Raw genomic sequence first — 16,925 nt, forward strand, 5'->3', positions numbered from 1 at the left:
ATATTTCCCTCGTAAGGGACCCCCGGAGCATAGAGGGTTAAGGGCCTTGCTCAAGGGCCCAAGAGTGGCAGCCTGGCGATACCGGGGCTCGAACCCCAGACCTTCCGATCAGCAACCCAGCGCCTCAACCGCTGGAGCCACCACTCCCCCTAGAAAAAAATTAATATTTAATATTTTCTTTGATATATTATAATTTAGTAATTACTAATGTATTTACTTTTGTATTAATATTGGACTCTGTCATGTATTTGTGTGCTGAATGCATGCACAATTGCAGGAACGGATGCAAGTGCAGGTAAGAGTGTTTATTGTACCAAGCATACAAATCCAAGCTGTTATGCAAAAGAGTAGTCAGAAACAGGCAGATGGGAGATAATTAGCAATTAACTAAAACAATAGGGTATATATACACACAATAATAAAACACAAACTTGGGAACAGCTGTAAACACAATGACACATGAATTACACAAAATTGCAAGAATCCAAACATTGAGAGAAATTTTATTTATTTAATTATGCCTGAAAATTATTTTAGCTTTTTAAATGTTTAATGGTTCAATATTGTATTTAGGAATTTAAGAGCCCACTGAATTTGGAAAATGGGAGAATAGCGTTATGTATTTCAAAAAGGTCTGGGGAATATAGTGCTTAGAGAGGAGAGGGTTGAACCAGGAGGAATAGCACTTTTATCGTTGCTTGGGTAATTTATATATGGCCAGTTTATATATGCATTGACTTACTTTTTACAATAGACAGTATACAAAATTCTAAGGAATATATACCATTTCCATCAAGTTTCAGTACAAAATTTTATCAGGACATTATAATACAAAAAAAAAATTAGTGCATCTACATTGTTTTTTTTATTAGCAGTTAAATTTTGGCTTTCAATAAGATAAAGCCTACTGGAGCCTACTATCAATACTGCTATTGTAGTTTACACAATAACTGAATTGTAGTCTTTTATTAGTATTAGAAATGCATGTGCAAAAACTGAATTATAAATTGTTTGTTAAACAAAAATAAATATTATTATTCTAAAAAAATCACCTATCACACAATATATCTTATATAAAACATATCTGGCCTAGAAAGAAAAGCAATCTTAATAAATCCTTGTCCTTGTTATCTGTATCTGTACCTAAGTCTTAGTCTTCAGTCTGAATAAATTTAAATTATAAAAAGCAAAAGAATACAAATGTGTTTCTCAGTATATAACCTCACCTTCTAAACTTCCAGGAAAGACTCAACAACAAATGTCTTAATTAAAGAAAGGTATGCATTCATTAAGCATAAAATCTCATCTCTGGATTCAAACTAAAAAGTTTCCAGAATTACAGGAATCAAAACTTAAAGATTTCAGTAAGCTGTGTGAGCTTACTAGATTTCTGTCATAGCTTATAGTGTTTAGCTTAATTTCTCCTCAGTTCAGAATGAAGTCTCATAATTACTTGGACCTTGCCAGCAAGACAGTTTTAAAACACCTGGGCCAAAGTCATGGGGTAGATTAAAACAAGGGTCAAAGTTTAAGGATTCCAGTGAGCTAAGGGAGCCTGCAAGTGATCCAGTACCCTCAACAGCATAGGTGTGTAAGCAGTCAAAAGGAGGGACATAGGGGTCCTGGTCAGCCTCGGCCAACCGGTCTATCATAAATTGGTGGAAGACTTCATCCTCTGGACCAATAAGGTGCAAGTGGCATAGAGACAAACGTACATCTGCTACTGTTTTCTCTCTACGAAAAGTGTGCTTGCAGTGGTGCGGATGTGGTCTCATTGAGACTAACTGTCCAGTGCTGACTGCATTTGGAATACCTTCAATCTCACCACAATATGAAATTTTCTCTGAGTACTCTTCTGTGTCATGTCCTTGGATGTCAAGTTTCTGCTTTTGTACTGTCTTGTGTCTCCACACAGCTACCATTAGTAAAGAAAGCACTGCAATTTGAAGAAAGAGACGTTAAGTCGACAACTTCGATGTTCTGTTAACTTATTATCTAATAAATGCTATTTTTTCAAGAAATAAAATGCATCACATTATCACTTTACAAATGTACACATTATTGCAACATTAACGAAATTTATAGCAAACGGCCATGACAAAGAATAGACTTGTTAATAATGACTATGTATTATAGTAATATTGTGATGTTCTTAAGTAGGAATGATAAGTACATATTGTCATAAAGCAAAACAAAAGAAAACATATGACTAATTACCAGTGGTGGGCCATTAAGGCCAGCAAGGCCTTCTCTATTGGCATAAACTCTGCTGACTTCCGTTTTAATTAGAACTGTCAATCGGTTAAAATGTTTAATCATGATTAATCGCATGATTGACATGATGAGTTAACTCACGATTCATTTCAACTTAATTGCCCATTTTTATTTGTTCTCAATATAACTTGAATTAATACTTTTCAAGTTTTTAATACTCTAATCAACATGGGCATAGACAAATATAGATGCTTAATGCAAATATATGTTTATTATTAGTAAAACCATACCGAACATAGAACATGTAGACAAAATATTTTTGTTAATGTTTTAAAGTAATTTTATATATATATATATATATATATATATATATATATATATATATATATATATATATATATATATATATACATATATATATATATATATATATATACATATATATATACATATATATATACATATATATATATATATATATATATATATATATATATATATATATATATATATAAATCCGATTCCAAAACAGTTGGGACACTGTACAAATTGTGAATAAAAAATAAATTCAATAATTTACAAATCTCATAAACTTCTATTTTATTCAAAATAGAATATAGATAAAATATCAAATGTTGAAAGTGAGACATTTTGAAATGTCATGCCAAATATTGGCACATTTTGGATTAAATGAGAGCTACACATTCCATAAAAGTTGGAACAGGTAGTAATAAGAGGCCGGAAAAGTTAAATGCATATATAAGGAACAGATGGAGGACCAATTTGCAACTTATTAGGTCAATTTGCAACATTATTGGGTATAAAAAGAGCCTCTCAGAGTGACAGTTTAAACATTTGATATGTCATCTATTTTGTACTTTAAATAAAATATTGAAATTTGAAACTTCCACATCATTGCATTCTGTTTTTATTCACAATTTGTTCAGTGTCCCAACTCTTTTGGAATCGGGTTTGTGTATGTGTGTGTGTATATATATATATATATATATATATATATATATATATATATATATATATATATATATATATATATATATATATACACACACACACACACACACACACACACACCTACACAAACCGAATGCAATGATGTGGAAGTTTAAAATATATATATATATATATATATATATATATATATATATATATATATATATATATATATATATATATATTGTGTGTGTGTGTGTTAATAAAATTTGTGCTGTTTAAAATTAATTTGTGTTAAAGCGGTATTAACGCGTTAATTTGGACAGCCCTAGTTTTAATTTTTTTATGGCAGGTGCGGTTCTCAAGCAGGGAGAGAGAGATAAGACCAAGATAAATGCTTGTATGACTCTCATTTTGCAGGATATCATCATTAAATTTAAAATATTTTAAACTCATGAAATATGTGGCTTTCAACTTTTCTGGATTGATCCAGGACTGATTCCATGTACTTATGGTTTTTATATTGAGATATATTTTTTCCAAAAATACCCAAATTGTGTATAAAGCACACTGTTGCCAGGAACTTTTACAATTTAAATTAAGGTAGGTCATTTTCAGCTGTAAGTCCTAAAAGTGGGGGTGTGACCTATCAGGCTAATATGTATAAACATTATTATAATATTTTTTTCCCAATCTTTTTTCCTTTCAGAGTGTTTCTCTAAAGCTTTTTACCCGAGTATAAGTTTAGGTTAGTTTCCAATCAAATTCCAGCTGTCACATCCCATGTTGCTGGTATCAATGGTATCTGCCATATGCCCTTCAGAATCAGCACTGCGGGCTCTTTTAGCATAAAATCCATGTGGGTGGAAGCTACTGCTTATCAGTGAGTTTCTGACTCTGAGGTCATCTAATCTAGATTTTTACACCTTTTGGTCAGAAAGCACTCTGGTCAGACCTCACAAACCACATCTGTAGCAAAATCCACAAGTTACTAGCTGTTTTTTTTTTTCAATTCAATAATGGCGGAATTAAATTTGGTTTCAGATATTCTTACAAGAACACTTACAAGGTGAACAATTTTTAAAGAGAAGCTGGACATCATCAAGAAAGATCAGCCAAAACAATTCAGAACACGTTTTGGCATTTTCTTTCATGTAGAATTTGCACAAAAACACACAATTTGTCTTAATTTCAAATCCCCAAAAGATTATAAAACCAAAAGTATAAACGAGTTCAAGATTGTTTTAACTAACCTTTCTTGATGATGTCCAGCTTTTTATTTTAAAGTGTGGTATGTTAATTGGGTTTCTTGCTTTAGTAATGCTATTCATTCTCAATGCATGAGATACCTCTCTGTGATGCAGCATTCTGTTATACTGCATTTCTGTATAATATTGATGATTTCTATAGCTGTGACTACACGATGCTGGTATTAAGAGGTGGTTTGATTCGGGTAGAACAACACTGAAGGCCTAGGTGTGAATTGCATTCTGTCTGTATTTTACCAACTATTAGAGGAAGCATGAGTACCAAGACCTGAAAAATATATCTAGTAAAACAGAAGCCAGCAGCCACCACAATTTTCCTCTTATTGCACACTTAAGATACTTGTCAGGACCATGCCCACTTACAGCTTGGTTTACCCTTTTACAGGCCTAATAAAAAGCCATGCAAGAGTACAGTACATTCAGGAAATGGTCTAAACAAGGTTAGATCTGGTCCTCCACTGCAACATCAGCAGAGTTTGTCTTATGGAGAATGACAATCACATTATGTGGTAATGAATAGAAGAAAGCCTTTAGCATCACTTCACACCACTACAATTACAGATGTCATATGGGCTCTCTGGAATCTGCTCAGTTTTCCAATGCCTAATAAATGATATATGAAGATATGTCATCGCCCACAACAGTTATATTCTAAAGTAGCCCCCATTGATCAAAGAGCATGTTCGCCATATCTACTTGGTCCTTCAATGTTTCCTTTAAAATGAGATGTACTTAAATGGAGAGTGCACAATCTCTTTTCAGGGGTACATCATTAGTCTGGATGGAATGAACCATTCACACCTGGCTGGAACTGTGGCCTCACACCTTGAATCATTAAAGACATAATGAGGACCCCAGCTTTCACAAATTTTGACTGGGTATTCATTTGTGCTTTGTTGAGTCTTTTTTATGATCACAAGAAACTAGACTACTATACATCCACTACCAAGTTTCTGAACTTATTCTTCCATTGTTCATTATAAACACGGCTCATCAACCGGGCCCATATCACAGTTGCACAGGCCATAAATGACTGCTTTCAGTAGACTTGGTGGGTCTAGGAAAACACACATCAGAGGCTGGAACAGACTACCTGTGCCCACAAGCCAAGTGTTCAACAAAAATTATAGTGACCATCCCTGCTATAAACCTGGTTAAATCCATACATCTGTCAACTATTATTATTATTATTATTATTATTATTATTATTTTATTTATTTATTATTTTTTTTATTGTTATTATTATAAGTGACGTGGGGCCGCCTTCCCGTGGGCTCACCACCTGCAGGAGGGACCGTAAGGGACGGTGCTGTGAGGATTGGGCAGCAGTCGAAGGCGGGGGCCTGCTTAGACTGCTGCCCCCGCGACCCGGATTACGGATAAGCGGGAGAAAATGAATGAATTAATGAATGAATGAATTGTTATTATTATTAAATCTGTGTTAAGTTCACACTGGTAATCTAGGATAAGCTTGTCAGATGGACCATACTTGCCTACTTAATTTGAAGCAGAGCTGATTTAGACTTTACAGTCACAGGCTCTCTGTCAAAAGAGCATTCTGTGTTTCATTTATTTGATTTTTAGTGTCTAATTCTGTATTATTCTAAGAAAAATAATTATACAAACATTTTGTTTTTAGTCATATTTTGCTCATATTGCAGTTCATACTGAATATCATACCTATTATGGTAATGAGGCATATCGAAAGGCCTAGAAGGGCCTGCATGTTGACACCCAAAGATAGGGTTAATGTTTCAATTCCGCTAGATGGACAGTGCACTCTAGAATGGCATACACACACACTTATGGTAAAGGTGGTAGTGCCGGATAGAGCAGGAGAGCCACTGTCTGTTATTACTACAGGGAGATGATATAGTATTTGATCACGACGTGTAAACGTGCTACGACGGGTCAAAATGCCTGCTGTGTTGTCTGTAAAAGAAAGAAAGAAGATTCATTTACAAAGAACTGGCTGATGTACAATATATATGTAGACTTCATTCATAATATGTCTCATGTTATGCTTCTGTTCAGATACTAAGCTTAGCTATTTTGTAACAAAAATTTTATAGTAACAAAATGTATTTGTAGTTTAATATTACTTAATACGTATATGAGCTGTATTTTGTTACTGTGTCATTTACTGCACCTTGGTTGTCCCTGATGGTAAAGTTGGGGTTAATGGTTTTATCTGGGACCATGGAAAAATAAAAATGATGACCTTCTGTGGGATCGTCAGCATCCACAGCACTTATAACCTGGATGACCTTTATTAAAAAAAAAAACTTTAAATAATCTCTCTATTATCATCATGTCTGTATTTGATAAACTTTGAAATGTCTCTTAAGCATATTATAATAAAATGTACGAGCAACTAATAGTACGAGCAAACGGAGATACGAGCGACCTTGCTTGCAAAATTTTACCCTATTTCACGAGCAAATTTCGAAGGCACGAGCAAACCCACGCTGCCAGTTCCACGTTTTCGGCCAAGAGCAGCATCAGTCGCTTAGTTGATGACGTATCGCTCCGTCGCTCTCGTTGTTCAGTGCAGCAAAAAAAATATATATTATATTATAATATATATTTTTATTTCACTAGAAATCTTAAAAAATGTCTCCCAAGAAAATCATTGATAATGCTGTGAAAACGAAATTAAATAGAATTACCATTGAAACCATAAAGGATATGAGCGTCTCACACTCGCAATCAACCACTACCACATGGGTAAGTGTTTGTTAAAATAGGCTACAAATACAGAAATGTGCAGAAATAAGCGTTCGAATGAGGTCTCGGAACGAATTAAATTACTTTTAAATTCATTCCTATGGGGAAAATTAGTTTGAACGTATGAGCAAATGGACCTATTTTCAAGAACGAATTATGCTCGTCCAACGGAGTTTTACTGTATGACATTAAAAGCTTAATACTTAGAGAACATTAGTTTGTCTGTATGTATGCATGTCAACATACTTTCCCTGCCTGTGTGCCCTCACACACATAGGGCTTGTATTCTTTAGACAGAGTGGGTATGTTGTCATTGACGTCTAGTACTTTGATGACCACAGAAACTGAGGACAGCTGATTTTTACCTAGATAGATAGATAGATAGATAGATAGATAGATAGATAGATAGATAGATAGATAGATAGATAGATAGATAGATAGATAGATAGATAGATAGATAAAAATAAAAGTATAATTAATTCAATATGTTTTTAACCCCCAAAATATGTATCATGGGGTTCATGGGGTAGGAGGTAGTTGGTCAAAAAGTACAGTCAAAAGTGAATCAGACTTAAAAGGTACACTGCCTGACCACTAAACCATGAAGCATTCAACCTTTATCATAAACAAATCATAAACAAAGACAGGGGAAGCGTGGCGGAGTGAAAGCTAAGCTAAAGCTAACACCACACCGGCTCTCTTTACCCAGCGTGGCTTCCTCGCCACTGTTCGGTCACTTTTGAACAAAAGGAGATTCGACTGAGCATCACTCACAGCATGGAAATTTTTAACTGCAATGTTATGATCTTCACGGAAACATGGCTGCACAGCGCATTAGATGGCTCCAGTAAGACCAGAGGCGGTGGATTGTGCATTTAGGTTAACAAAGCTTGGTGCACAAACTCTGTTATTGTTGGGAGACATTGTTCAGCTAACCTGGTGTTTCTCATGGTTAAATATAGACCGTTTTATCTACCGCGGGAGTTCACTTCCACCATTATAACAGCAGCTTACATTCCCCCCGATGCTGATGCCAAGCTTGCTATAAAAGAACTTTATGTGGCCATCAGTAAACAACAGACTGTTCATCCGGAAGCTGCGTTTATTTTTGCGGGAGATTTTAATCACTCAAACTTAAAGGCAGTGCTCCCCAAATTTCACCAGCATGTTTCCTGTCACACCAGAGAGAACAAAACCTTAGACCATGTATACACAAACATGGCTGGAGCTTACAATGCGGCCCCCCTCCCCCACCTGGGACAGTCAGATCACCTTTCTTCGTTCCTCACCCCCAAATATGCACCCCTCATCAATCGGGTGAAGCCATCAGTGAGAACCCTCAAGATGTTGCCTGCAGAAGCAGATTTCAAACTCAAGGAAAGGTTTCTACACACAGACTGGAGTACATTTGCTTCTTAGGCCACCAGTGACACGGACATCGATTGCTACACCTCCTCTGTACTGGATTACATCAATACCACCATAGACAGTGTTACTACTCAGAAAAAGATCATCACATACCCAAGGCACGGATGACTGCCTTCAGATCAGGTGACGCACAGGCCTACAGCACATCCAGAGCTAACCTGAAGAGGGGCATCAAAGAGGCCCAGCATGTGGCAAGGCATCCAGGCCATCAGTGAATACAAATCCTCCCACTCCACCCCCGCTGCCACTGATGTCCTCTTCTTGAATGAGCTTAATGACTTTTATGCTCTCTTTGAGAGAGACAACAGAAGAACTGCCACCAGGCTTAAACCCTCGGCTGACCACCCTCCAATCTCACTCTTCTCCACAGATTTCTGCAACGCACTGAGCCGTATCAGCGCACGCAAAGCCGCTGGACCAGACAACATCCCTGGACATGTACTCAGGGCATGTGCTGAGCAGCTCGCTGGGGTCGTTACAGGATGCAGAAAAATTAGTTTATGCTTTTGTTACATCTAGATCAGACTACTGTAACGCTTTATTGTCTGGGTGTGCATGTAAGTGCATAAATAAGCTTTAGTTAGTTCAGAATGCAACAGCAAGAGTCCTCACTAGATCTAGAAAATATGAGCATATTATATGTTATATGTTTTAATCAGTCTACACTGGCTGCCAATCAAATCTCGCATTGATTATAAAATACTACTACTGAAGTATAAAGCACTTAACGGTCTCGCACCGCTTTTAATCAGTCTACACTGGCTCCCAATCAAATCTCGCATTGATTATAAAATACTACTACTGAAGTATAAAGCACTTAACGTTCTCGCACCGCGGTAAATGAGTAAACTTGTACTTCTGAGTGATTTTCCATGCCTACTTAGATCAAAAGGTGGAGGCTATCTGTGGGTTCCTCAAATAATGAAGACTACAGCAGGGGGCAGATCTTTCTCTTATGGAACAGCCTTCCAATCAGTGTTTGGGACTCGAGCACAGTCTCAGTGTTCAAGTCGAGGTTGAAAACATATCTATTTACCTAAGAGAAAAATCTACTGGTAAAAGGCTTGACTAAAGGCGCAGATCTGGAGGGAACATGGATACAGAGTGTTTGGTGAACTGGGATATTTGTTTGCTGTCGTCCCCTCACTCTCACACGTTCACTCAGGTTTGTTGACGGTGGTGTGGTGGGTCATCTCTTATCCCAGAGATCCCTCATTTTGGTGTTACCTTCTGGTTATGGTTTGGTGTTATCATCAGTTACGGCGGCTATTCATTGAACACGGACGCACCAAGCTGCAAGCAGCTTGGTGCGTCCGTGTTCAATGAATACGGACGCACCAAGCTGCAAGCAGCTATTTTGCCGTTGGCTCCGTCTCGTGTATTTTTGCTTTCGGAAGAGCGCTTTTTTCCCTGTTTGAGAATTTGAAAGCAGTGCGTGGAGGACATTCCCACCAGAACTACGATAACGCACTACATTAACCACATTAAGGGTACGTAATTTCTCTGCTATGGCGAACATCCAGTTCATTCAGTGTGTGAAGTGTGACATGTTTAGTCAGTCTCTCTCTGTTGTTAGCGATAATTTTATCTGTGAGAAGTGTAAGCTAGTTTGCTCTTTGACGGAGAAGATCTTAGCATTAGAGGAGCGCATCCAGAGTCTAGAGAGAAGTAGTGAGTGCGAGAGCAGTCCAGGTTCTGCAGGGGAAAGTCTGGATGCCCTAGGTGAAGTTAATATTCCCCCGACTCCGGCATTAGAGCCCTCGCAGCGGGGCGAATGGGTGACGACTCGGCGGCATATTCGCAAAGCCAAAGCTAACGCCAAGGCTTGCCCACGGGAGCACCATTCCTCTCCGCTTCACGTGTCCAACAGGTTTGCTCTCCTCAGTGAAGCACCCGCTGAGAAACCTGAAAGAGCTCTGGTTTTAGGAGACTCCATTCTGAGGCACGTGAAATTAGCTAGACCTTTAGGGGCACCAGCAGCACAGGTCATGTGTATACCGGGAGCCAGGGCGCCGGACATAGCAGGTCAGCTTAGATTCTTAGGAAAGCACAGGTTCTCTAAGATAGTTTTTCACACAGGAGCTAATGATATACGCCTTCGACAGTCAAAAGGTTACTAAAAGTAATATTATAGAGGTGTGTAAATTAGCGAAGGCAATGTCCGATGCTGTAATATGCTCTGGCCCTATCCCAATGCGACGTGGCGATGTAGCCTACAGCAGGTTATGGTCGCTGAACTGCTGGATGTCCGAGTGGTGCTCCAAAAACAATGTGGGCTTCATTAATAATTGGAGCATTTTTGAGTGCAAGGCTGGTCTGTTAGGGCGGGACGGTGTCCATCCCACTCGGGAAGGTGCTGCTCTCATTTCTTGTAGTATAGGTCATAGTCTCAGAACAGCACTAGTTAACAAGTGACTGTCTAGAGCCAAGGCCAGGGAGCAGACAGACAGGCTAAACCAACCGTCTGCTAGCTGCACAGAGTCGTCACTCAGGATCCACCAAATTGAGACTGTGTCTGTCCCCCGAGTGAAACCAAAATATAGGAATTCCCAGAAAGTCTGTTTTAGTAACCTGATTAACATAAAATTAAATAGTACTGAACGCACAGCCAGCACCTCTGATCTAAAGATAGGATTGCTAAATATTAGATCTCTCACGTCTAAAGCGCTTACTGTAAACGAAATTATTACCGACCAGGAGTTTAAAATAATGTGTTTAACAGAAACATGGATTAAACCAAATGAATATTTAGCATTAAATGAAGCAAGTCCTCCTGGGTATAGTTACATACACCAACCCCGTCTAAATGGCAGAGGAGGCGGAGTTGCAGCTATTTATAATAATAATCTAAGCGTCACACAAAAGACTAAACACAAATGTAAAACATTTGAAGTTCTTTACACCAGCATAAAATATTCAGTGTCCGAAAGCAGGTCCAGTCAGACAATTCCACTAATTATTATTTATAGACCCCCAGGGCCCTACTCTGATTTTCTCATAGAATTTGCAGATTTCATCACAAATTTAGCTACTTCTCTAGACAAAGCATTAATTGTTGGTGATTTTAACATTCATTTTGATAATCAGGAGGACTCCTTAAGAGCAGCTGTTGTGTCCATTCCAGATTCAGTTGGAATTAATCAGAATGTTATAGGACCCACTCATAGTGGTGGACACACTCTCGATTTGTTGTTAACATTTGGATAAAAAAAAAAAAACGTAGTCATAATTCCACAGTCTGAAGTTATTTCAGACCATTATCTCATCTCTTTTAAAATTTGCCTCAGTCATTGCATTACTACTTCACCACGTTATCGTGTTAAGCGTACTTTCACGTCAGCTACAGCAGTGCGTTTTATTAACAATCTTCCAGAAATTACGATATTAGATAGATCTCCGTCTGACCCTGCAGAGCTCGACTGGGCCACTGAACACCTAGAATCAACATTACGTTATACCCTAGATGATGTAGCTCCCCTTAAGACCAAAATGATCAGGGAGAAAAAATTAGCACAGTGGTATAATGATCATACACGCACCTTAAAACAGACCACTAGAAAATTAGAACGTAAATGGCGTCAAACAAAATTAACAGTATTTCAAATAGCATGGAAGGAGAGCCTCCTAATTTATAGAAAATCTCTTAGTGCTGCTAGATCAGCATATTTCTCCACCCTCATAGAAAATAACAAGCATAATCCTAGATTTTTATTCAGCACGGTAGCAAAATTAACAGGGAATAAAAGCACTGCACTCACATGCACACCATCATTAGGTACTAATGATTTCATGAACTTTTTTAATAATAAAATTGAAAACATCAGGCAAAAAATCCAGACGGTTAATATAAATCCAAATTATTTTACAAGTAACCCTGTAGACAGCAGTGTAATTATAACAGACAATTAATTACAAAGTTTTACTCCTGTTCACAAGAATGACTTAATTTCATTAATTTCCTCATCAAAATCATCAACCTGCATTCTCGATCCCTTGCCTACAAGTTTCTTTAAACAGATAATTCCAGAGGTAATTGAACCTGTTTTAAAAATAATAAACTCTTCCATTAGCACTGGTTTTGTACCAAAATCCTTCAAACTGGCAGTTATCCACCCCCTAATTAAGAAACCTGACCTTGACCCATGTCAGCTGTCCAACTACAGACCAATATCAAATCTCCCCTTCATAGCCAAAATTTTGGAAAAGGTTGTAGCACAGCAGTTATGCTCACACCGACTTATGAATAATATTTTTGAAATGTATCAGTCAGGATTTCGGCCTCATCATAGCACAGAGACGGCGCTAGTTAAGGTGGTAAATGACCTGTTATTGGCCTCTGATCAGGGTTTTGTCTCCTTACTTGTTTTGCTCGACCTTAGTGCAGCTTTTGACACCACTGATCACACTATACTACTTGCTAGACTTGAGAACGTTGTTGGAATAAAGGGAACAGCTCTCTCTTGGCTCAGGTCTTATTTGACTGATGGCTATCAGTTTGTTGATGTTAATGGTGAGTTCTCCACACTCTCTGAGGTAAAGTTTGGTGTTTCTCAAGGATCTGTCTTAGGCCCTCTGCTTTTCTCTTTATATATGCTGCCTCTTGGAGAAATTATTCATAAACATGGTATTAGATTCCATTGCTATGCTGATGATACACAGCTGTATATTTCAGCAAAGCCAGATGAGAGAGATCAGCTTAACAATGTTGAAAAATGTGTAAAGGACATTAGACAGTGGATGCTCGATAACTTTCTTCTGCTAAACTCAGATAAGACGGAAGTACTTTTACTAGGACCACATGCAGCTAGAAGCAAACTTTCCGATTACCTAGCATCTCTGGATGGTGTTTCTGTTTCAGCGTGTACGGCTGTCAAAGACCTTGGTGTGATTATTGACTCGAGTCTTTCCTTTGAGGCTCACTTGAATAATATTACCAGGATCGCCTTCTTTCACCTTAGAAATATTGCTAAAATTAGAAATATGATGTCGTTACAGGATGCAGAAAAACTAGTTCATGCTTTTGTTACTTCTAGATTAGACTACTGTAACGCTTTACTGTCTGGGTGTGCGAGTAGGTGCAAAAATAAGCTTCAGTTACTTCAGAATGCAGCAGCAAGAGTCCTCACTAGATCTAGGAAATATGACCACATCACCCATGTAATAATCAGTCTACACTGGCTCCCAATCAAATCTCGCATTGATTATAAAATACTACTACTGACATATAAAGCACTTAATGGTCTCGCACCACCGTATCTGAGTGAACTTCTGTACCAGTATGATCCTCCACGCCTACTTAGATCAAAAGGTGCTGGCTATCTGTTGGTTCCTCCAATAATGAGGATTACAGCAGGGGGCAGATCTTTCTCTTATAAAGCCCCGCAGTTATGGAACAGCCTTCCTATCAGTGTTCGGGACTCAGACACAGTCTCAGTGTTCAAGTCGAGGTTGAAAACATATTTATTCAGTCAAGCCTTTAATCAGTAGATTTTTTCTCAGGTAAAGGCTCAGATCTGGAGGGAACATTGATATAGAGTGTTTGGTGAACTGGGATATTTGTACGCTGTCGTCCCCTCACATTCACGTGTTCACTCAGGTTTGTTGATGGTGGTGTGGTGGGCCGTCTCTTATCCCAGAGATCCCTCATGTCTGTGTTGCCTTCTGGTTCTACCTTTTAGTTATGCTGCCATAGCGAGTCTTGCCGGAGTCCAAACTGCACAGTGACTTTAACTCTCATGCAACAATAGGTACACTTAATAATCCATATCCTTCACTTCCTGTCACCCTCTTCTCTCTCTCTCGCGCTCTCTCTCTCGGTCGAGTTAAACATGCTCCTGAGGCTCCAGTGACCACTGTTCCTGCCCCTCTCCCCCCCGTGGATCTTCCCACTTCATCCAGGCCTGCCTCTGGATAGTGTTCTCTTTGACTGGAGGCCACTCTGTGCAGCTGGGGAAGGTTTGTCATCAACGCCTTGGGTGGTTCCATGAAATTCCGGAGTAAGAACGGGAGCTTTGAGGATGGATTGGACTATAGTTGATGTCAACAGTCTCCTACACTGACTCAGAAATACATTTCGCTTTTGATCATCTTCACTGCACCCCGCAACATTGTATACCTGCCACAAATGGACATTCGGTGTAACCCAGATGAGGATGGGTTCCCTCTTGAGTCTGGTTCCTCTCAAGGTTTCTTCCTTATGCCATCTCGGGGAGTTTTTCCTTGCCACAGTCGCCAGTCGCCACCGGCTTGCTCATCAGGGACAAACTTACTCATAAAGAACATATTCATTTTTAATCACTGCATTATCTGTGTAAAGCTGCTTTGAGACAATGTTCATTGTTAAAAGCGCTATACAAATAAAAATGAATTGAATTGAATTGGTTCTCCATTTTAGTTATGCTGCCATAGTCTTGCCAAAGTCCAAACTGCACAGTGATATTAACTTTCATACAACAATAAAGACACATAATAATCCATATCCTTCTCTTCCTGTCACCCCTCTACTCTCTCTTTCTTTCTCTCTCTCTCTCTCTCTCTCTCTCTCTCTCTCTCTCTCGGTCGAGTTAAACATGCTCCTGAGGTTCCAGTGACCGCTGTTCCTGCCCCTCTCCCCTCCGTGGATCTTCCCACTTCGTCCAGGCCTGCCTCTGGATAGTGTTCTCTTCGACTGGAGGCCACTTTGTGCAGCTTGGGACAGTTTCTCATCAACGCCTTGGGTAAGAATTCCGGAGTAAGAACGGGCGCTTTGAGGATGGATTGGACTGTAGTTAATGTCAACAGCCCGCTACAATAATTCAGGACTACTTTTCGCTTCTGATCACCATGACTGTACCCTGCAACATCGTATATCTGCTATAAATGGACATTCGGTGCAACCCAGATAAGGATGGGTTCCCTCTTGAGTCTGGTTCCTCTCAAGGTTTCTTCCTTATACCATCTCGGGGAGTTTTTCCTTGTCACAGTCGCCACCAGCTTGCTAATCAGGGACAAACTTACTTATGAAGAAAATATTCACTTTTAATCACCACATTATCTGTGTAATAGCCAAACTTGTAGATCTGGGCATTAACACCTCCTCTTGCAACTGGATTATGGACTTTCTGACTCACAGACCCCAGCAGGTTCGATCAGGCTCCATCTGCTCCAACACCATCACACTCAACACTTGTGTACCACAGGGCTGAGTGCTGAACCCCTTCCTCTACTCCCTCTTCACCTCCGACTGCAGGCCTGTGAATGGATCTAACTCCATCATCAAGTTTGCAGATGACACTACCGTGATCGGTCTCATCACCAACAATGATAAGACTGCCTACATGGAGGAGATCCAGTACCTAGCCACATAATGCACTGACAATAACTTGCTCCTTAACACCTCCAAGACAAAGAAGCTTATTGTGGACTTCAAGGAAGAGACAAGAGGCACACATGACATCACCCACATCAATGGGATGGCTGTTGAGCACGTCTCCAGTTTCAAGTTCCTGGGAAACAACATCTCGGCGGACCTGTCCTAGACTACCAACACCTCCAGCCTGATCAAGAAGGCTCAGCAGCGCCTATTTTTCCTGAGGACACTACGAATAAATCAGCTTTCCTCGGATATCCTGGTGAACTTCTCCCGCTGCACAATAGAAAGCATCCTGACCAGCTGTGTCACAGTCTGGTAAGGGAGCTGCTCTGTTGCAAAACGCAGGGCATTGCAGCGGGTGGTGAAAACCGCCCAGCGCATCACAGGGACTCCACTTCCAGCCATAGAGGGCATCCAGAAGAAAAGCTATCTGCTTTGAGCTTGCAGCATTCTTAAGGACTCCTCTCATCCCGCCCATAGACTGTTTTCTCTTCTGCACTCCAGTAGGTGTTACAGGTGCCTCTGGACCAGGACCAGCGGACTAAAGAACAGCTTTTTCCCTAGAGCTGTCTCTTTATTGAACTCTGCCCCTTGCTGATCCTACTGCCCTTCATACACTGTTACACACCTCACACTTCGTTAATGCGCTAATGGACTGTATACACAAAAATATATGCTCATTTGTACATTTGCTCATTTCTCACCTCACACTTCGTTATTGAACTAATGGACTGTATACACAAAAACGATGCTCATTTGCAAACTTCTATCCACCTGATTTCTGTTTATAGTAATAACAATATATTATGTTCATAGTACATATCCTTCTGTATATTTCTGTTTACAGTAATAGCCATATATTTTGTCTATAGCACATATCCTTCTGTGAATTTCAGTTTATAGTAATAGCCATCTGTATATTATGTTCATAGTACATATACAGTGGGGCAAAAAAGTATTTAGTCAGCCACCAATTGTGCAAGTTC

General features: G+C 39.2%; 1 protein-coding gene across 3 annotated transcripts in view; it reads right to left on the reverse strand.

Annotated features, from left to right (window-relative positions):
• Positions 1–290: 290 nt before the first annotated feature.
• Positions 291–16,925, reverse strand: part of cdh19 (cadherin 19, type 2) — an 84,827-nt gene continuing 68,192 nt past the window's right edge. For 2 of the 3 annotated variants that reach the window (XM_083529914.1, XM_083529915.1), the window contains 4 exons: positions 7,407–7,525; positions 6,583–6,700; positions 6,114–6,365; positions 291–1,936 (listed from right to left, as the gene is read on the reverse strand). In XM_083529914.1, the coding sequence (XP_083386040.1) occupies positions 1,431–1,936; positions 6,114–6,365; positions 6,583–6,700; positions 7,407–7,525 (995 nt within the window). In that variant the 3' untranslated portion in view covers positions 291–1,430. The remainder of the gene's footprint in view (positions 1,937–6,113; positions 6,366–6,582; positions 6,701–7,406; positions 7,526–16,925) is intronic. The other variant, XM_083529916.1, reaches the window with a different exon arrangement.

Source organism: Silurus aristotelis (genome assembly GCF_946808225.1).
Source record: "Silurus aristotelis genome assembly, chromosome: 25".
NCBI classification, from domain to species: Eukaryota; Metazoa; Chordata; class Actinopteri; order Siluriformes; family Siluridae; genus Silurus; species Silurus aristotelis.